The sequence below is a fragment of the Apis mellifera genome, linkage group LG9 (genome assembly GCF_003254395.2).
Source record: "Apis mellifera strain DH4 linkage group LG9, Amel_HAv3.1, whole genome shotgun sequence".
NCBI classification, from domain to species: Eukaryota; Metazoa; Arthropoda; class Insecta; order Hymenoptera; family Apidae; genus Apis; species Apis mellifera.
In genome coordinates this window covers 1,945,731-1,969,328 of record NC_037646.1, presented here as the reverse complement: position 1 = coordinate 1,969,328, position 23,598 = coordinate 1,945,731, and the positions used below count along the sequence as shown (strand labels likewise).

The following is a 23,598-nucleotide window of genomic DNA, read 5'->3' as shown; positions in this document are numbered from 1 at the left end:
TGTATTCAAAGATAGGAGTTTCAGGTCAGAGATATGCCTGACTTCGATAAATTTGTGGCCGAACTTCTCGTTCTAGGTACATCTAATTAAGATTTTAGTTTGACGCGCGCCCAAATGACGCCGTATACATATGTTGCCTAACAGGAAAATTAATTCGAAACTTTCTTCGTGATTTAATTTAAATATTTTGGATAAGTTATTTCTTTGATTATTTTTTTCTATTTGGAAAATTTTTACATATAATTTGTGTATGATAAATAAATAATCTGCTAATATTATTAATGTATTTCCAATCATTTGATATTGCATAACTTTATAAATAAAAATAAATTTATTAACCTATTAATAGTTGATATTAATATTAATTTAACATTAATTTATATATTTTTAAATAATCAATTTTTTAAATAAATTTTTGAATATAATTTAATAACTTTTTCTTGTATTCTTGTTTCCTTCATCTTGCAAATTATACAATTTTAAAAAATTTGAAAGAATGAAATGAAAATAATGACAATATAATAAATTATATTTTTCTTTCAATTAAAGAATTTTCTTTTAATACATATAATAATCTTTCATTATAATATATTTTTTGTATTTTATAAAAACAATATGCAAATTATTCTATTTTTTTCAATATTGTTACGTATTTCAGTGTTATTAATATTTCATTAAAATTATTAAAACATAATATTTTTTTACAATACAAATAGTTAAATTAGTGCCATATTTCAATCATTTCAATATTTATTTGTTTATACTTTCAACAAATAGTACAATAATATTAGGTATTATAATAGCGATAAATTGGATAATGATAAGTTTATATCATTATTATTATTATATTATTATATAAAGGTTATATAATAATTATGAAAAAAAATTTTGAATTTTAAAATATATAAAATAAATAAAAATCAAATGATTTAATGTTTAACAAATTGAAACATTTCAATGTATAATAATTTTTGTTGAGTAAGATTTAATTTTTGTTAAGATACAATTTTATGTAATTATAATAGAAATTTTTATAGAGTTGAATAATAGTTGTCTTTTATATAACTGTTTTCAATTGAAAATTTTAGGAAAGAAGAATCCAATTGTGAATTCAATTTTTATTTTTAAGTTGTATACGATATACAAATATTCTATACATATATATGATGCAGATATTGATAATAAAAACAAACAATTTAATATTTTAATGAATTTTATACAATAAAAATGCAAATTCAAATTTATCTCTCTTTTGCATCTAACAAAAAATACCGGTATTTTTGATTAATAAAACAACAATAAATCAATAAATTGTGAGTTTTATTATTTATTATTATATTTTTTCTTTTTCTTTTTTTAATCTGGTTTAAATCGAAGCAAAAAATTTGAAAAATTTACCAGATGATTAAAAAAAATATTATTATTCAAAAACTATAAATTATTGCATGAAAATATTTTCTTCAATATCAAGAAAAAACAGTAATTTTCTTAAAATTGTCACAAATGAATGTCTGTTTCTTACTATAAATTACTCAATTAATCTAACTATTTAATTTAACTATTTGACTATTTAACTAATTGATTGATTTAACTATATTTCTTGTCAATCACGTAATTAAGCAATAAAAAATTCATAATAAAATATTACAATCCTAATTTAGATAACAAAAATTCAATGCCACGAATGGATTTATTACACTACTTGATCAAGATTAAATATGTACTGTGTCAAGAAGAACAAACGAAACGGATTCGTGGAAAGGTTAAGAAAGCTCAGCATACTTTGGCTAGAGGTATCCAAGGAAGATTCTCAAATATACATAGGTAGATTTCGTATCGAATTTCCCTAGCGGACAGCAGAAACGGTACCAACGATGGGGGGGGGGGGGGGAGTTTGCATCAAGCGAATAAGAAGCTCCTTTGCAGACGTGTCTTGCAGGTACACCGACGTTTGTTCGGTTCAAACGTGTACTCTGTAAAACTAAGGTTGGCAAAAGGCTGGCAGAGAGGCGGGAATGATCCGTGCTATGCGATACAGCTCTCTGGCGTGTCTTCGAATTCTCACGGATATAAAAATCTCCTGAAATTCAAATTGCACCGGCATTGCAGTTCGCGACTCCCTTGTGAATGATGTTTTCACTGGTGAAGGAAATACACTAGAGATGCTTCGTATAAATGTGATTCAATAATTTAAAATATGTTTGCAACACATATCTGCTATGAGTAAAATATTATCGAAATATGATAGAATATTGTTTATATAAATGATATTTTAGCAGTGCTCGATCGTTTAAATTTTATCATTTGAACAATTTATATTTTTCAAATGTTTTTCTAATGATATAATATGATTATATAATATATATAATATATTGTTATATATTATATATATATAATATATATATTATAATAATATTATAATATATAAAATTTATTATATAAATAATAATATCATTATATATATATTATATTTTATTATTATTATATGTATATATATATTATATTGTTATATATTATAATTATATTAATATATTGATTATATAATATATTGAAAATATATTTTCTATTTTTAATATATATATATACATAATACAATTTATTTAATATATATTAAATATGGTATTATATAATATGATATTATATATTATATATAAAGTCATTATACAATGAAAATAATGAAAATTTTTACATTATTGCATTTAATAGACAAGTATATTGCATTTAACATAGCTTATGAAAATATCTGAATATTATTTTATTCTCAATAAAATATTAATAGATTATACTATATATGAAAGTAATTTTTTTTACTGAAATATTATATTAAAGAGATAAAATTTTCAAACTTTTAATATGTTTTCATTTTTTTATCCATTTTATCCGAAATTTGCATGATATATTATAAAAGTATATATGTGCAAATATATTTTCTTTTATTATACATGTATGTTTGTACATCATATATAATTTTATACATCTGTATATACTAATTTTTATATTTATAATTTGTATATCTAATCTAGGAAAATTTATAATTAAAATAATATTTTTCATAGTTCTAAAGTTTAATTCACAATATATTTTTTTAATCTACATACTAATTAAAATTTATAAAATTTATAAAACTTATAAAATTTTTTTCCTTAAATATATATTATAATCAGTGAAAATATAATGAACAAAAAGATATGTATTCATAATGTATATAATACAAATAAATAATATTCTTTTTTCTTTTCTCTTTTAAAAAATAATATATAATATTTATACATATATTAATACAAAACAGATCTTCAATTTTCTTCAATTCTCTAAAAATTTTATTTTTAAATATTCTTGCTAATAAATCTTTCAAATATTGAATGACGATCTCATAAATGAAATAATGAATGGAATACTACGAATAAAGTATTTCAAAATTTTTTCACATTTTTTAAGAAACTATAACGCTAAAATAAATGAGTTTTTTACAGAAAAATTTTTTTGAAAAATAAATATATGAATATATGAAAAATATAAAGAAATATTTTGATTCTATAGAAAAAATTCTGAGAAATGAAACAAATTTCTTCGAAATAAGGCAATAGTTTAAATTCGGTGAACAAACAGGGATAAACCAAAATGGCTCGCGGTCATGGATAATTCCTGTGCAGTCGTCGTATATCGTTTCGGGCTGTAGAAACGTTTTCGGCCGTCTTCTTCGTGCCCCCTCTTTTGTCACTATTTCTTTCTTCTTATCTTCTATTTCTATCCAAGATCCGACTCCCTATGGGAAGTTCGCGAATCTTCCCGTTTGCAAATCCCTTTCCGTGCCTCGACGGAGCAAGAAATGCAACTCTCCTTAGGGAATTAATTGCGCCGTAAAACGTAGATTCAAATCCGTACTCGAAAGGAAAGGGAAGGAGGCGAAAGAAAAAAGAGGGGAGACAGGCCAGGCAATGGAAAGAAAGAAAGAAAAAGGAGGGAGAGAGAGAAAGAAAGAGGAAGAGAGTAGGTTCCTTTTCTTCAGTCGTCCGAAAGGTTCTCCCAAGATGGTTCTCATCTCAGCTGCAATCAGTGTCGTAAATTGCTTGCAATCGCCCCTGCAATTAATTCCGGCTCATCCTCCGGGGATTTATTATTCTCAATAATACCGTAATATTCTTGGATGGAAGGACAGCTCGCCGTCTTCGCGGCTCAGTTTCCACACTGGGCCAACGAGATATTTCTACCCTTTTTATCGTTGACGCGGAAAAATGTGCCTCTATATATTTGGAAAATTTATATGGAAAAATTCATTTCTTGATTGATTCTTCGTAATTTAGTCTCATTTCAAACTTCAATGTGTCACCCTTATATATGTAAGAATATTACATTTGTAATTTTTTGTTTATTTTTATTGATTTCGATATATTTAACAAATTCATCTTTTAATAGATTTTTCGTGAATTTTGTATTTAATTTGTATCGAAATTTTATATCTTACTTTAAATTTTAATATATATTTCAAATTAATTATTTCGTAAATAGTACTACAATATCATCTTTTACGTGAAAAAAATATCAAACATCAAATTGGCACGGATGAGGTAACAAAAATAATTATCAACAATATTACAATAGAAAACTATTTTAGCTATTATAATATTTGAAGAACATCATTATTAAAATTAATTATATGTAAGTCAAAATCTTGTTTTATATTTTTATTTTATTTCATTTCCTCTATAATTTAAAATTAGATACAAGAAAAAATCATCATAAAAATCTTAAATAAATATTTTGAAATTTATAAGTACTAAAAAAATATAAATTTATAGAGTAATATTAATAAATTAATATTATTATTAACAATTAATAAATTATGTTTAAAATTATCAAGTATCGAGTTGTTTACATATAAAAACATGGAATTAACTTCATTTATTTTCAATTTAATATAAAAATTATATTAATTAATACCGCTATTCATCTGAAAAAGAGCGTTTAATATCATAAAAACTCCGTTTCATTCCCCTCCGCTTCTCTCAAAGTATAATATAGAAAAATTTGAATGAAAAAGTAACCGAACGATAAGCTTTCATCCGTGCATCGTTTCATCCATTTACACGCTAGCTGAGTTTCCCTTCGCACGAGTTAATTGGTAACAAACAGTCCCGGACTGTTCGCACGTAACTTTGTTTCGCTCAATTTACAGTCGCAATCCAACTACCAGCGAGGGACCGACGCTTGGGTAATTTTCGACTAGGACGGGGGATATCAAGATCCACGCGAACGATTCTCTTTCACTTTTCGTTCTCTGTTACCAACAGTTTTGACTTTTATACGTATAAGAAAATGGAAAGAATGGAGAGGAAGAGTGGGGATGAGGAAGGTGAGTGGGTTACAAACAGAAAGGGAAGCGAAAGTAAAGAATAAGGAAACTGGAAACATTCCGTTTCCTTTACGGAACTAAAAGGAAGGAAAGTCGAATTCACAAAGTGGTCGGAGTAAAAGTGTGAGGACTCATTCAAACTTTTACATCAGAGAATTCTTTCTAGGTCCTCTAGAATATCTGTGATAAAGTTATAAACTTTTCGGAAGAACTTGCCATCAACGTCGGCTAAATAACTATCTACTTTTCCCTCTGCGCAATGATATCTCTTTCTTTCCTTCTCTTTCTTCTTAACGACTTAACTAAATTTTCTGTTACCTACTGAGAAAGACCTGATTACTTGAACGATTAATTTCTTTGTGCAGAAAAATAGAAAAAAAGTAATCGGTTCATTCTGTCAAATTATGTTAATTAAAGTAAAATATTTATGGGATGTGCATTTATATTAAATCAGATATTAGAAATGTCATTTTCTCGAATACTGAAATTTTAATCATGCAGAGTATGAGTACAAGATCATATAAAATGATAAATTAATTCGCTTCGTTATGTTGAATTATGCTAACGAAAGTAAAATATTTATGGGATGCATTTATGTTAAATCAGTATATATCAAGGTTATTTTCTTAAATAAAATTTTAAGGGATAATACTATTTTAATTATTTTTGTTATTAATAAATTATTCAATTTTTTTTAGAAATGATTTTGATTTTTTTTTCTTTTTTTTTTTTAGTAAATTTTTTAGTTTTTATTCTAAATATAAATTCTATACATTTTTTTTTAAATAATCATTTAATTTTTCTAGATTTATTATTCTAGATTTATAATATTTCATCTGAGTTATAATAATTTTTATATTTGATTTTATCTTTATTTTGAAATAACTTACTTCGAAAACAAATTATTTTTAAATGATATAAATCCTCCAATCGAAATTGAATGAATAATGATAATTTGAATTTTTTATTTCGACATATAAATATTATCAAACAAAAATTTGGATACATAATAATATTTTTAAATTTTTATTATTGATTTATATATAAACGTTTTATGTTTATATATAAAGAAACAGAAAATTGTCAAAACAAATTATTCTTTATCTTTAATTATTATTATTATTATTTTTTTTTTTTTGATATTTGATTTTTCTTCTTTATTCTATAATTTGATATTTATAATTGCTGATTTTTTGTCTTTTTTTTTAAATTTCAAACTAAAGCTACACAATATATTCGAATAACAACTACAGATTAGTAAAAAATCTCAAACAAAAAAAAAAATCTGTATATTTCTGCAACAGTAAAATCATATAAAAAATTTATAATTTAAAATATACTTAAATATTAAATTCTATAATTTAGATTTAAGTTTAAAAAAAAAAAAAGAAAAAAGGATTTTAATTTGGAATACAAATATAATGAATATATTCAAATTTTAGTAATATATATATACAATGATATGATATGAATTTGATTCTATTTATATGATAATAATCATTATTTTATTAAATCTACATGATTAATTTATATGATTATTTATCAATTGTTTATATTTTTGTTGTAATTGTTTTTAATTATATATGGTAACAAAAAAATAATAAAATCAGTAAAAAAATATAAAATAACAATATATAAAGATGCAATATATTTATTTTTTTTTAACTTTTTTTAAACTATTCGAAAAATTCAAAATTTATGTTAACTATTTAATTGTGATTTATATGTAAAATATTATATTATTATATATAATAATTTAAAAATCATTTTGCTTGAATTACATTTACTTATTTTATCATGCTTTGTTAATATTAAACATGAAATTATTTATCTTTCAAATTCAATTTTAATTATAAATAAAAATAAATTTTTTGCTAAATTGCTAATTTAATGCTAAATTAATATAATAAAAAAAATGGTTAAGTGCAGTTCTTTTTTAACTAAAATATTATTATATCGTTACTGACGTATATCAAATTCGAAAACTATTGCATGATACATACATGTATATCAGTAATAACATTATCTTCTAAGATAAAAGAAAAAAAAAAATTTTTGTATTCTATCACTCTTTTTAATCTTTTAATTTACTCTCTTAATTTAGCACCTTTTTAATAACAATTCAAAATTGATATTTAACAAAATGTAATAAAATAATTAAACAATTTATGCAGAAAAATTGTTAATTTTTTTAAACAATTAAAAGACTGATATATTGAACTTTTCAAAAATTATTTTGAAGGAAAGAATAAAAAATTTACAATTTTATATATATTATTTTTATTATTCTAATCATTTCCTTCTCATATTATGTATAAACAGAATTATTCTCAAAGAAATAATTTTTAATATATTTTTTTGGTTATTATATAAAATTTATTTTTCGTTATAAATAAATAAAAATATATTTAAAAATAAATACAATTTGTTCTTTTTTTTTTATGTGATAGATTAATGACTATTTTCATTAATTTAAATTTCTGTTTAAATTATTTAATTCATTCCATAAAATCTTTTTTCTAAATCTTTATCTACTTTTATTATTTTTTCGTATCAAGCAACATTCATTTAAAATGTTTTTTTCTTGTTATTTTCCGTAGATTATTTTCAGTAATATCTTTTAAAACATTAGTTCTTTTAATTCGTTTTCTAATGAAAAATCACCTGTTCTAAATTTCAATCAACTGTTTTAACATTTATATGATCTCTTTTATATATTAAATTTATGTTTTTAGTAATCTTTGCACCATTTTTTCCCTTATTAAAATCGATATAAAAAAATTACACGAATATTCATATCATATTTCGAATTTAATATTTTTTTGCAGCAAAATTTCTATCTAAGTGCTGAATTCAAAATAATTAATAATTATTCGATTTTAAAAGCAATTTTAAAAAAATAAAAAATAAACATTTACGTAATATAATAATAAAAAAATTATATAATCTAATAAAAAAAAATATAAAAGAATATATATATAGTATATATATATAGTATAAAATTTTTTTTAATAACTAATCTAATTTAACATAACTAACCTAATCTAATAATGTTTATCAAATATCACTTTTTCGAATAAAAATTTTTTTTAAGCATTATATATTTAATTAAAATAATTTTCAAATGATATATATATAATGATATTCGATTAATTAATCCCGTTACTTCATAGTTATAAAAATTACATTATTATATACAAATTGATAAAAGAGATAATTTATGCTAAATTTATCTTCGTTCATATAGTTATAGAATTTATATCTTCTTTATCCAATATATTTTATATATCACATGTGTTTATTCGTGCACATTTTGGTAAATTGAATTTAATCAAGTATCTATTTTCATTTAATTTTAATACAGAAGTATATAAATTACTTTCAAATAAATTACATGCTACTTTAGCTCCATCTCTGAAGTTCCATCTTCTCTTTATAAATTTATAAATAGGAATATAATATTATACAATTCAGTTTGTGAGGTTCTGCATCGATTGAATAAAGGATAGAATAAATCATTAAATCGAATGAATAATTGAAACTCGTTACAATATGAGAATATTATGATGGTTATATTGAACAATTTATAATCTGAAAAGTACAAAATTTCATTAATCGCATAGTGCATCTATCTGTAAAATTTCAATTTCAAATATGTATTTCAAATTATAATTGAATATTATTTATGCATTTTATTATTAATCATAGAAAAAATATAATAAATAATCATTTTTTAAAATAATAATTTCTTATTTTAATATTCTTATAATTTGCAAATTAAATTTCTTTTATACTTTATTTTTTATACTTTATACTTTTAATACTTATTAATTAAAAATTCTAACTTTTATTGTTATTATTTTATTTAAATTGTTAAATAAAATAAATATTATTTATTCTTTATATTAATTTCTAAACAATTATAACATGTCAATATTAGAATATTTTTAAATATTATGTGTTTATATATTTATTTCTTTTTCTATTATTCTCTTATTTCTTTTGAAAAATTATTCATTATAAAAAGAATTTCCACTTTTCAGAGATCAAGATAATTTGAAAATTTTCATAGAAATATATAAAAATAGCATTTTAATATTTTTTAATTTTTTAGTAAATATAAATTTGATTGATTTGATTTGAATTATTTATGAATATATATATATGAATATATACATATTGATGTATAAAAATTTATAAATTCGATATATATAAAATACATATATAAATACATATGTAAATTTCAATTTATAAAAATTCAATTTCTTTGAATTCGAATTACAGAGATATAATAAGAATTAAAAAATCTCAACATGTGGCAATTGATTTAATTTATAGTTTATATTTTGATTTATAATGGTTTTTATAGCAGAACAAAAAAAATGAATTATATAATATAATAAAATTATATTTTTATTAAATTGTTTTCTAAGTACAAAGCAGTAAGTTTTGTAATGATGTATAGTAAATGATTTTATAATCATATAAACCAAGCTCTTTATCTCATCGTCTTTTTGTTGTAAAACACACGTGTCGAGAACTCAAATGAACGTTTACGAATAGAAACATCGATTGAATTCACTCGCGAAGTCGGCAGACGCGTGAATTTCAATTTGCTTGTTCGTTCCTACAGCATGATGTCTTTATACATATATGTATATATATATATATATATATATGTATATTATGTCAACATTTACATAAGGCACCGACTAAGCTAGTTATATACAGAATGTTAATATATTCGTGAGAGGAAGGATCGATTCTAGAATTCAAAAGAAATACAAAAGTTGACAAATATGTCGATTAAAAATTATTTATTAAGTTATAAATAATTAAAATTTGCTTAAAATTTAATCAAAAGTTATAAATAATTAAAATTGTTAGATAAAGCGAGACAAAAATAGAAATCATTCTACTTTTGTTATATTATTGTCTCGTTTAATAATAATAGTAACATAATTTTATTTATAAAGAAAAAAAAATTTTTAATATGATTTCAAAAGAAAAATATATTAATAATAATTTATTATTATTTTGTTGATTTTTTTTTAAAGTTTAAGTTTTTTTAAAGAATTTGTATTATACAAAATAAAAATTGTAAAATATAATGAAATATAAATAGAGGAATTTTTTATTTATCAAAACTTCAATATTTTTTTATTGTTTGAATAAGATTTTGCTTGAAAATTTTTCATAAGGATTATTAAATATTAAATATAAATTTCTTATTCTTAAGTAAAAATTCTTATATCTTATATTTCATAAAAATTAAACAATTTTACATAAAAAAATTTACAATTACTTTATCTCCCAAAATTAGAATTATATTTAAGAAAATGAAAAAATCTTTGAAAATTTGAATATTGATTTTATTTCTTTAAAGTAATCTATTTCGCTAAAAAAAATTATTTCATATTATAATTTATTACATTTTACATGCATAATTTTTCATTAAAATCAAAATTTTTAGATTAAGTAAATTTCTCTAAATAGTATTCAAATACTTTTATGTTACCAATGTAAATTAGATTATATTATGTTTGCAACGACTTAACAATATTTTAGTGTAAAGCTTCAGCTCAAAATTTAGATTAATTTTAAATTTAAATTAATAAGAACAAATAAAATTATTAAAAATTAAAATCTACTCTACTAGTGATGAAATAAGACTTTAACAAGAATTATAATATCGAAATTGAAAGAAATCAGTTAATTAGACATTTATTTGATTGTCTTATAAATAATATGATTGTTTTAAAATAATTATCTATATTTTTTTTTGATAATGCTTTTTGCATTGCAAAATTATAAATAATATTCTAAGCATTTTCGAAAGCATAATTTCCACAATCAAAAATATTCAGAGTTTTCTATAATTCTATTCAATTCCTTACCTTCATTTTTATTCGTTTGAGAAGAATTGTTAAAATGTACGAGAGAGAGCGAATGAATGTCGGTATTCGTTCGCAAGCTGTGGATTGAATCACATCACGAAAGATCTTATTAAGATCTTTAAGATCTTAAGATTATCACGGCATGATTAATTAATTAAGCTTTTATAACTCTCATCAAGTTGAACCAATATTTCTAATTCTTGTCTTTCTTTGTAAATTTATCGACACAATTATTAAATTATTTATATTATGATTAATGCGATTAAATATTTAAACATTTACCTTTTTTTATCTATCTTTCTTTTTTGTATCTGAATTTTTTAACGAATTTTTAATTTTTTAATTTTTAAAAATTATTTTCGATAAATTTTTATAATTTGAAATATTAGTTAATCTTATTAATTTAATATCATCATATTTAAAATCAATGTTTTTTTTTTTTTCGTTTACTTAATATTTAATATCTGTTAATTTATAGGCAAAAAGAATTATGTGCTACATAAAAAAAAATAGAAGGCAATCTTGAAAATTTATTCAAACGAATAATATAAAAAAATTAAATCAAAATTAAAATTATTACTTTAAAAATTCTGTAAAATTATATTTTATCTGTGATAAAAATTTCGATCCATTAATAATAAAAATATATAATTAAGCTTGTACATTAATAATAATCTTGTACAACAAGAAATCATTCGAAAGAATGAATTAAAATATATATATTTAGTTAATAATATAAATTGTAAATTTCTTTAATTTTCAATTTATGTATGAATCTGCAATTGCGAAATAAAAAATATTATAATTGTAGAAAACTCGAGAAAAGCGAGAAATATTTATTGTGTAGCTATTATCAATTAACACGCATGTTCATTTTCTTCCATTGCAATAATAGTTTCCTAAAGAACAATGCAGTAAATCATAAAATGGCGAAACTGATGAAACGCATTTCGAAATGCGACCCTAGGGAATAAGCGGGAGACAACGTACCATGAGATCAATATTTCCAATATTTTACAACGCTGAATTACGAAGTATACTCACATACATATGCAAACTTTTATCTATTTTTCAATGTAATGAGTTTTAATCCGCTGTATAATATATTACGAATAAATTAGTCGCTACAATATTTGAATTTCCTAACCTAAACGTGACGCATCACGATGATATTTCGATTTCGATTTCGATAGTACATTCTTAAGTTGTTTTTAAATTATTGGTAATAATTTAAATCAGCCGTAAAAGTATTCTACTTTATAAAGAAATTTACGTTTTTAAAAAATTTGATTCTAATGAAATTTTTTATATATAGAATATATAAATGATAAAACAATTTATTTTCGATCAAAAATTTAGTACGTGAAATCAATACAAAATTTTAATGTTTTATATACAATTTTAATTAAAAATATTTTTTATAATAGAGCATTAAAATTTGAATATTTTATAGTTTTATACTTTTATAGTTTAATATAATGCTATATTAAACTATTTAAATATTAAATTATTATTAAACTATAATATATATATATATATATATATATATATATATATATATATTAAACTATTTAAACCACAAAGTTAATTTATTAAAATTATATTTAAGAAACGATATGAAAATAATATGAAATTTTAGAAATTATCTTTTCGAAATGATATTATTGTTCATTATAGTCTATATAATATTTTAATTTTATGAAAGAATTATTGTTAATTTTGATAACACAATTTATTATTTGAATTCGCATAAAAATATATTCAAATATTATTTTACAAATAAATAATATTTAAAAATTTAAAAATATAATTATTAAATTAATATATTTTAATAGTCAAAATATTTATTGATTATTATACAATTTATATTTGAATGATAAAGAAGAACTTTAGAGGCTTCTAAAATAATTATGAAGATTGATAATTATTGGAAATATAATTACTTTTATAATCGTGATTAAATTAAAATTAATAAATATAATAATAAGAATTAATAATAATGATAAATTTAATAATAGTAATGGTAATAATGATAAATTTAATCAAATTATCTGTTTATATAATATTATATATAATATTTGTAAAAGATACAATTATATATTATTCATTGCATTCTCAATGTATTTCAAAGAAGTATCTCTAGAAAAAACAGTGTAAATCTATTTTATATTTAATAGAAAACAAATAAACTATTATTAAGCCGAATTCAAATCAAACATAGAGGGAACACAATATATAATGTTGTACAAAAGTTTTAAATCATTTAGATTATAATAAAACTTTATATTTCTTTAGTAAAAAAAATATATGCGATTTTATCTTAAAAATATTGTTATATACATAACAAAATTTAATTATTTCATTTTTAATAAAATTTTTAATAAAAGTAAAAAATTATTATAATTCATGATTATTAAATTTTTTTTCAAATATTATTAATTTTGTATTTTGATTTTTGAATATTATATTTTAATTTTTCAGTTTTTAAAAAAGAACTAAAGATTAACTTGTTTTCATAAAAACATCAATGATCAATATTACAAAAAAATTGTTGACAAGTTTTAATAATTTAAATACTATATATAGGAGACTTTTTTTATTCATCATTAGAAGTTACGAATAATAAAAAAATTAATAATTACTTTCTCTCCCAAATATATTTAAATGTATCACTTGTGAAGTGTACATTTTTGTAAATATCCAAAAAATTAAGACAAAAAATTAAAAACTAAAACTATAGAAGTAATTTGTAGAAGTCTCCAATTCTATGTATAAAAGAGTGCCATAACTTCATGTCTTTGATTTAACGTTTATATCGATTTCCTCGATACGAAGGCATTAACTGCGAACCGCGAACATGTCTAGTCTCCAAGGAGAAATGTGGCTACCAAGCTCTACGGAACTTTCGATTATCTTTCTCTCTCTATCTCGCAGGGCTAGTTGTCTATGTTCATTCCACTTAAGGATCTTTCTGTTCACTTCGATCTCTTGCACTTCATCGACGTTATGCGGCTTCTAAATTTCCTACCCTTTAGTAATAATATATTTGTCTCTTGGGTGTCGCTGAAGAACCTCGCCCTCCTAAGACCTTGAACGTAACCATTAACTTATATATAACCAAGCTTCCTTCCCGGCCATTTCCGGATCGTCCAACTATCTTGGGTTACGCTTATTCTTCCACGATTTCGAAAACAACTTGGTATATAAAACATTATAATTTCTTTGAGAATGAAACAAATAAAAAAAAAAAGGAGGGGAAAGAAAAGAAGTTAAGGAATATTTTAATCTTGTATAAATAATAAATAATAAATAGAATAAGTTTAGAGAATTGATTCCTTCAGGCTAAAACAAATACAAAAATTGGTATACAAAAATGTCGATTGAATTATAAAATTAAAAAAATTTAAATTTGCATTGGATGGAAAATAAAACAGAAATCTCTATTACACTATCACTCTATTTCTGTTTTACTTATATCCATCTAAGATGTCTTCAAGATGTCTATATTTATCTTGAATTTAAATTGCTTATAATTTAATAAATAAATATCAACTAATAATGCTTGTTTCGATTTTTACATTTTTATATTTTCATAATCAAAAATATTTCATAAATATATTAATATTCTGAATACATACTTCTACTATGTATAACAAACTTCAATATATATGTACAAAATTTTTACTGAAATATGTAACTTTGTTATATAAAATTAGAAGATATTTGGAATAATAAATATTTATACTTTTCTATCGTATATTAAGAAAACTTTATTTGATGTAGAAAATATGCAGAATAATATAATTGTTTCCAAACAAAAAACTATATGATCTTTAGTGGATATTGCAAATTCTGTAAATTGCTTTTTCAAATTATACAGGATTCATACACTTCAATCTAAAAACTGTATATATTTATTTATACTCTCAACTATTTAATATCTGCTTTCAATGTAAATGAATTTAAATTTTAATTTATTTTTATTGTATTGTTAAAATTTAATAAAAATTACATAAACGACAAATAAAAAAAATAATAATTATTCATATTATGATCAATATCTATATAATAAAATATGATATCATAATAAAATTTTTATAAAAATTTATAGCATGTAATGAAATTGATCAGAAGAAAATTGATTCTTTTTCTATCTAATTTTTTTATCAATCCTTAGAAAATAGATAGTTTCATTAAATATTAGATAAATTTAAATAAAAATATATTATAATTTACTTATTATTTTTTTTTTTTCATTATACTCGATTTCTTATCACTTGTAACATATATAAGTAACATTTTTTTATTAATCTGATCCTATTATTATTTATATAATAATATTATATATATTATTAGATTGATTATACATACAGATATCAAGTGAAAATTAATTTTAAATTTATAAAAAAACAATGAATTATCATCAGTAGATATTATATAATCTATGGCGTAATCTATTAAAATTCTTGTTAAATATTTTATTTCTAAATCTGCATTACCAACTTTTAAGATTATATTTTAAAAAAAAAAGTTATTTATATTATTATCAATGTGCAAAAAATAATATAAAATTCGCCTTTTATCACATTTGATTTCAGAATGGATTTTATTTATTTTTTTTGGAAATAATGAATTGTTTATAATGATAGAAATATTTAAAAACAAATTATTGTTTTAAACAGAGATGAAGCTGTAAAAGAACATGTTCAAAACTATTATATTATGAAAGTGTCATTGAGCTAGCTCAAATTCATTCCAGAGGCTTTGTTAAATGGGATTGGTACAGAACCCATGGGACATGCTGGCCTACAAGGTCTGTATTATGTCGGAGGAGAACGAAATGAGCTTCTTGGGACTTTCTCTCAATTCGTTTCAGTTAAAAAAACTGATCGCTCAATAGAAATCATTTCGTCTTCAGTGAAAGTATACATGATAGAAGAGGAAATTTTTCTTCCGTACTTCGATTAAAATTTTACATAACGAAAATTTATTTATATAATATATAATTATCTAATTCTATGTATTATTTAATTTAATTTAATAGTTTTAAATTATGAAAGAAAAAATTAAAAACTTTAAAGATAAAAATAATATTTCAATTAAAAATAATATTTTTTATAATATTCTATAACAACTTTCTTAATACCATTTTAAAAACAAATATTTAAGTGTAATATTCATAAAAATTTCATAAAGTTAGATTTATTAATTTTTTTTTTTTTAATTAATTGTTTACAAGCACATAAAATATTGTAATAAATCATTAACGACTCAATTGAGTTTTATAAAATTATAAAATATATCATATATTGAATTTTACGAAGAAAGATTTAGTAGTTAAAATGTTTGATTAAAATTTTTTATATCTTTCAATAAGAGAAATTAATATTAAAGCGTACCTAATTTTATAATAAAAGAATAAAATGGATCATAGTAAATATTTAAAGAAGCGATTTTTTTTTTAAGAAGCATTAACATTGTGTTATTTATACAATGGCAATTAAATTTAGTTTTAGAAAACATTTTTCAAATGATAATTTAAAATACTAAGAAATCATTAAAATATCATAGAAATCATAAAATATCATAATCATAGTATAAATAATACATTTCAATGATTTTCATTTACAAATTTCAGAAGATTACTAAAATATATCAAAAAGAATGAATAAACAAAGAATATGTTTGTGAATTCGTTACAACAAAACTATTTGTTCTATTGAAATGAAGAATTTTTTTTTTAAAAATAAAATGATTATAAAATAAAATGATGCACATATTTATATACATATGTGAAAATAACATAATATATATAATATTCTAGCTTTAATAATATTTGTATAATAATAGGAAATTTATTAAATATATATATTAAATACTACTCATTATGATTATTTTTAAATATATTATAAATATAAATATATTATATGTAATATATTAATATTTATAAGATATTTTTTAATGTATAAAATTTTTAAAATTGTAAAAATAATAAAATTCTAAAGAGTTTATCAAAAATTTACTATTTTTATTGTATTTTATAAATCAATTTTATAAAAATTACAAAAATAATTCTGTACAAAAGAGGAATATTGTATTTAACATAATGAAAAATAGAAAATTCGACTTATTATTGATAATAGATCAAAACTTTCTTTACAAAAATCATAAATATATCATTAATTTTTTCGTAAACCAAGACGACAACAATATTGAAATTTTGCACGCGTCTCTGCTGATAATGTTTGAAAAACTAAACATTCCGAATCAGTGCACACTTTTTCTACATGTCCGTGGCAAATACTATCACAATTACACTGGAAACGAACAATTCGTATGATGTGGAGATCTCCAACGTTTGTAAATGTATAATAGTTTCCAGTTTTCAATTCAAGTAATTCATCTTCATCATTAATGCTCAAGAACAATAAATTAGTATTATTGTTAGCTAAAGCACGACCAGGAAGAATATCGGCATATCTATTTTTTGTAATTTCAAGTTCTTTCATTTTTATTTGTGCTTCCTGTGAATAAATATTATTAAATTATTCAATATTTATAATCAAACATTAACCAATAATCAATAAATGTTTTCAATTTTCGAATAATACTTAAATACTTTTGAATCGAATTATAGAATAATAATAAAATAATATAATAATAATAATAATAATAATAATAATAATAATAATAAAATAATAATAAAAATAAATATTTATAAAAAATATTTCCAATCTCAATGATTTTAATGTATTATCAAGATTATTACATTAAATAGTGTTGTGAAATGTTTTACTTAAATTTTTATTTATTTATTTAAAAATTATTAAATTAACTCAATCTAACCTAAAGTCAATATAAATCATGAAATTAAATAAATCTTTGTTTAACAATATATTTATGTTAATTTCAAAATTAAGTAAAAATTTAACCATTATTTGTATTTTATAATTTAACCATTATTGTATTTATATAGTTTGTATTCGTTTTGAACTAGTTTTCTTAATTCTTTTGACTACTTTAACAACATATTAAACAATCATCAAAATCAGAAGATATCTTTTTATAAATAAAAATCAAAATCAAATGTAATTAAAATAAAACATTGTCTAAGACATTATATTTTTAAAATTATTATTATTAATCCAATTATAATCAGATATCGTTTAATATATAATCAACCATATTTCTAGAATTAAAGAATAAAATCAATTTTTGACATTCTGATACTTACCACTATCTTAGAATTAATGCGTCTCTCCTCATTCAATTTCCACCATGTCGCATAAGCATTCTGAAATGATCTAAATGCTTTGTCATATTCTGGATAAATATCGGTGCTCAAACTCTGATAACCGAACGCACCAACCGCATCAGAATTGCCATCTTTTCCATACGAGCTACCGCCCAGAAACCAAACAGTGTACCCTCTCAAAATTGGATACTGCTGTGTACGCAAATACCAATATAACGAAAAGTACAATGCTAGTTCTTGATTAGGTCCACCTCGTCCAGGTGTAGGACAAAGATTAACAGTGGGTCGGCCACCCAATAAAAGACACAATCCCAAACCCCATTTATCTTTGGCAGGAAATATTTCATTCACCTTTTCATCGGTCAAAGGACAAATTGGGCTATCTCTCATTTCCTGCCACATCTCCAATTTATTGATCTTCCCTTCGACCGCTAATATCATCAATGACGTCATTTTAACATATTCTCGAGCAAATTCTTGGATGTCTCCGAAACAAGTTGAATTAAGTTTTATGGGAAATAGGCCTAATTTGTAACTTTCCATGGCCATACATTCCATAGCATCTGCGTTACAAGCTATCACAAATTCGCGAACAAATTTATAATTTTTATCCGCGTCCAATTGCTTATCAGCCGCCATGATCCATGGAACTGTTTCTTCTACCAATTCTTTTATACTTAACGGTACTCTGTCGATCAATTTGTACTTCGTTAATATTTCCAAAGCTTTTTCAGCTTTTGGATCGTATATGCATGGTCCACCTAATAAATGAGTCATAGGTTTGTCAGAAACATTTGATGTGATTAATATCACGATTCTTGCTGGATAAGCAAACCGTGCTAAATCGCCTCCTATATAAAAAATATTTTTTTTTTAATATCATAACAATAATCAAAAACTATCTATTTATATAAATAATTTAATGAATTATTTGAACTAATTAAATCTAATCAATTAATGCTTACAATTCATATTAAAATACATAATTATTTTATGTAGACATATTATCTGGATAAAAATCAATATCAATTCTATTATATCCACGTATTTAATAATTAGAAATTTAACAATTTAATTCAATATGGTTTAATAATTCTAACGTGGAATTTAAATTATTTAAAAAATTTATCGTTAAAAATATTATCTTCTTACCTCTAATTGCAGAAAGCTTATTTCTTACGATATTTATTTCCTCGGGAGTTGCTTCTGCTTTGTTTAATCTAGTTAACACTCTAAGCTTATCTCTTAATGTAATAGTATCTCGGGGACAACAAAGGAGATCGTCAATTTCTTGTGAGAGCATGACTATCAACAAATCTCTCTTCTTCAATTTTTTAACGTAATTTATAATTTGTCTCGTAGCTCTTACTGACTTTTCATCAGGATTTCCATCAGTTCCAGCTTCAATATAAGTAATACGACTATTCAAAGGAGGAAACGCTTCTGGGAAACTCCACATCATAAAAATGGATTTTCTTGGCACTACCATCCAACCTTTCCTTAATTGTTTACCGACAATTCGTTCGAATGCTGAGCTCATTGTAACTGCTTCTTTTCCCCAACCCACAATATGCAAATTATTTTTCAATCTATATTTAACACCTTTAATTGATAAAATTGATCGGCCATCGTACTTAATCTTTTCTGGTATAATCACAGATGTATATACACATTTTATACCAGTTTCGATAATTTTACTTAAATCTTCGCGAATCTGCAATATAAATATTGCAAATTTGATTTAAATTTTACATGATTAAAAATCTAACGGAAAACATTATATAATAATAATATCTATGGAATAATAAATATCTTATATTAATAATAAAATTAAATTTAATTTTATATATAAAAATTAGTAATCTTATATTCGCACACGTGCACACACATTTTCTTTTCTATTTCAGGATTATTAAACCAATTATTTTTTAATGTAAAAAAAAATTAATTCAATTTATTAATATAATTGAAAAGCTGTATTTTTAAATATTTCTAATGTTAGAATATTAAAATAGGAAATAAATATTCTTTGAAAGAAAGAATATTTTAGATTAGAAAGAATATATATATATATATATATATATATATATATATATATATGTTCAGCACCTCTAGCATAATCTTTTCACTTCCTTCCTTTTTAGAATCTCTAAGTGTTTTCCTTCGGAGTTTACTTTCTTTATCAAAAAATGCATTTTGGAGAATTATTTTATCTCTTCTTCTTGATTCTAATGAAAGTTTAACTTCATCTATTATTTTTTGTCTTTTTTCTTTTAACGCTTTAATTTTAATTTGTCTTTGTTCTTCTGCATAAGGATCGTCTATTCTTGGTTTTCGCTTCCTCGGTTTTTTTTTTGCTTTGGTCATCATATTTATTGAGCAATGTTATTACACATATTATAATTTAATTTTATCTTGCAAACATTTAAAAGATACATTTACATTTTAAGAATGTGAAAAGTTAAATTTTAAATATATATATTTCATAATGATGTATAAATGATGTAAAAATTTAAAAAATATAAATATTAAGAGTGTGATTAGGTTATGACTATTGAAATGTATATTATTACTTAATGAATTTAGCTATTTTTTAATATAATCAATAAATTTTAATTTTGTTTATGATAGCATAGATGAAATTCATGATAGATCTATCATTTAATATATTTTTTGTTTCTATCATGAATTTCTTTATTATTTTAGTAAGTGTGTTTATTTATAATTACCTATAATATATAACCATTATGATTGTATTCAAATTTTTTAGAAAATAAATAAAAATATATTGTTTATTGTTATGCAATTAGTTGGACAAGATAAAAATATATAAGTAGAAATATATAATTTTATATTACATATTTTTAGAATAATAATAATTAAAAATTTTATAATTAATAAATATTATAAATAAATATATATTTATAAAATAAATATAAAAAAAATATTAATAATAAAATTTTGATAATTATTTAAAAACTGATTATCTTAGGTTTTGATTTTTTAATATATTGTAAAAATCAATATTTTATAAAATTTTATGCATCGAAAATATATAATGGGTGGACTAATATCAATGGACTATAATAACTATTTGTAGTTTAAGTAATTCCTTAGATCAGAGAATAATAAATAAAATAATCTTTGAAGAATTGAAATTACTTAATGATTATAATAGTAATAGTATTTAGATAATAATAGTATTTGTCATTATAATTGTATATTCATTTTTTTCATTTCAAAAAATTCGGCAGCATTTGTCAAATCTCATGCAGATCATTGTTGCTCCACATGCATTTATCTTGTTTCCTCATATTTATTTCCTTTCTTTGTTAAATTATTCGAATAAATTTAATTAAAAATATACACTATTTTACATATAAAAATTTAATTATTTTCAAATTTGATTAAATTAACCATATACTTTATGATCAATTATATACTTTAAAATATTTTAAATTATTTTTTTAATAATAAAATCCAAAATAATAGAAATTAAAAATATTGATTATAATAATTTATAAGCAAAAAATAAGGAGAAAATAAAGAGAAGGATATATGGAATTAGAATTGTCAAAAAAAATGCATATAAAATTTAAAATCAAAAATATCTATATCTTTTATAATATATATTTTAAATATATTTTAAAAAGTCAATATACATTGTAATTTTGAATGAATGATGAAATGAGTATTCAATTATATTCCTCGTCTATGCGTGTTAAGAATAAGTATATAACCAAAAACAAATCGTTAGGATAGAGATAGAATAAGAATTGATTGCCAGCGACATCTTTTGAATACTAAAGACATCTTAAACATCTTTCGTTTATTCCAAATAAGAAATGACATTAATCCTCTTATTTCATCTTATTTAGATCTTCTTCATTAAAAAAATGTCATTAATATTCAAGAAAGTTATTTCTTATCCTATCTATAGTTACAGAATCGAATTTACAGAATTTGAAACATGAAACTTATGACCATCGTATGTACATCAATATCGATTTGTTGTATTCCAATCAATATTTTCTTTCAAATTATTCTTTAGCATGAACATTTAATTCCATCGTAAATTTCTTATATTCCTTATTTAATTTATCTTAAGTATAAATCTTCCAATTTCAAACTATCTTTTAGTTAACAGTTTACAACTATCTTTTAGTTAAATAACTTTATCTATTGATTTTATCCAACATTATTTTTAGATCTCTGGATCATAAAGATTCATTTAAAGATAGAGATTGATGATCAATAAATGACTTCAAATTTAAGCATAAATTCTTCATAAAAATATACAACAAATAAAAAAAATGCTTTATTCTAAAAATCACATAACTTCAAAAAAAGAATTGAGCGCTATTTTAAATTACACTACATTCCTAAGAATCAATTTACACTATCTTGAGTATCATGATTCAACAACAAATTAAAGATTTAATTTTAAAAAAAGATTACAATAAAAAAAAATAAAATCGAATATTATATCATTAAAATCATTAAAAAATTTCTTAAAAATCAGCACGAATTGTTATCAAGATTTAACAAAAAATTTTCTTCAACAACAAATTAAATGTTGATTTACTCTTCGATTCATCTTCGACATTATAATCGTTTTTGATCAATGTTAATAATAATATATAATCATAAAATAATAATAACAAAAATAATAAAATAATAAAAACTGAGTTTTTATTATTGAAAATTATACTCTTTTATTACTCTTATTGAAAATTATTATCCTCCATAATGTTGTTAAGTTTTCATCTTAATAACATTTGATCTCTATGAATTTAATCCAATTTCAATCAAAAGTAATTATAAGTTTGCTACGTACAATAATATTTGATATATTTACTAATTAAATGGAAATTCATCTTTTCTCAAAACATCTTTAATGATGTTCGAACATACTGTTTAATTCTTTAAATTAGAGAAATAAAATTTTTATTTCTAAATTTGTAGTAATGATTTCCATTCTATAATCCTCATAAAATGTTTGGTTGTAAATTATTTATAGTTGGAATATAGGATTTCTAAAGAACAATAGAGTTTCTCAGAAAATCTCAATTCATTATGGATGAACATGTAAC

General features: G+C 21.2%; 1 protein-coding gene across 1 annotated transcript; it reads right to left on the bottom strand.

Annotated features, from left to right (window-relative positions):
* Positions 1 to 17,408: 17,408 nt before the first annotated feature.
* LOC726367 (glycerate kinase-like) lies at positions 17,409 to 21,103 on the bottom strand. The gene is made up of 4 exons (XM_001122110.5): positions 20,615 to 21,103; positions 19,658 to 20,219; positions 18,485 to 19,356; positions 17,409 to 17,774 (listed from the first exon to the last, which is right to left on the bottom strand). The coding sequence occupies exons 1-4, from the start codon at positions 20,873 to 20,875 to the stop codon at positions 17,430 to 17,432; spliced, it is 2,040 nt and encodes a 679-aa protein (XP_001122110.2). The 5' UTR covers positions 20,876 to 21,103; the 3' UTR covers positions 17,409 to 17,429.
* Positions 21,104 to 23,598: the final 2,495 nt, after the last annotated feature.

Excerpts from the sequence above, each read along its gene's own strand:
- LOC726367 (XM_001122110.5), bottom strand. The coding sequence starts at position 20,875 with ATGATGACCAAAGCAAAAAAAAAACCGAGGAAGCGAAAACCAAGAATA. Across the intron at positions 20,220-20,614 it reads GTGAAAAGATTATGCTAGAG|ATTCGCGAAGATTTAAGTAA; the intron begins GTGCTGAACATA and ends TTTATATTGCAG. Across the intron at positions 19,357-19,657 it reads TAAGCTTTCTGCAATTAGAG|GAGGCGATTTAGCACGGTTT; the intron begins GTAAGAAGATAA and ends TTTTTTATATAG.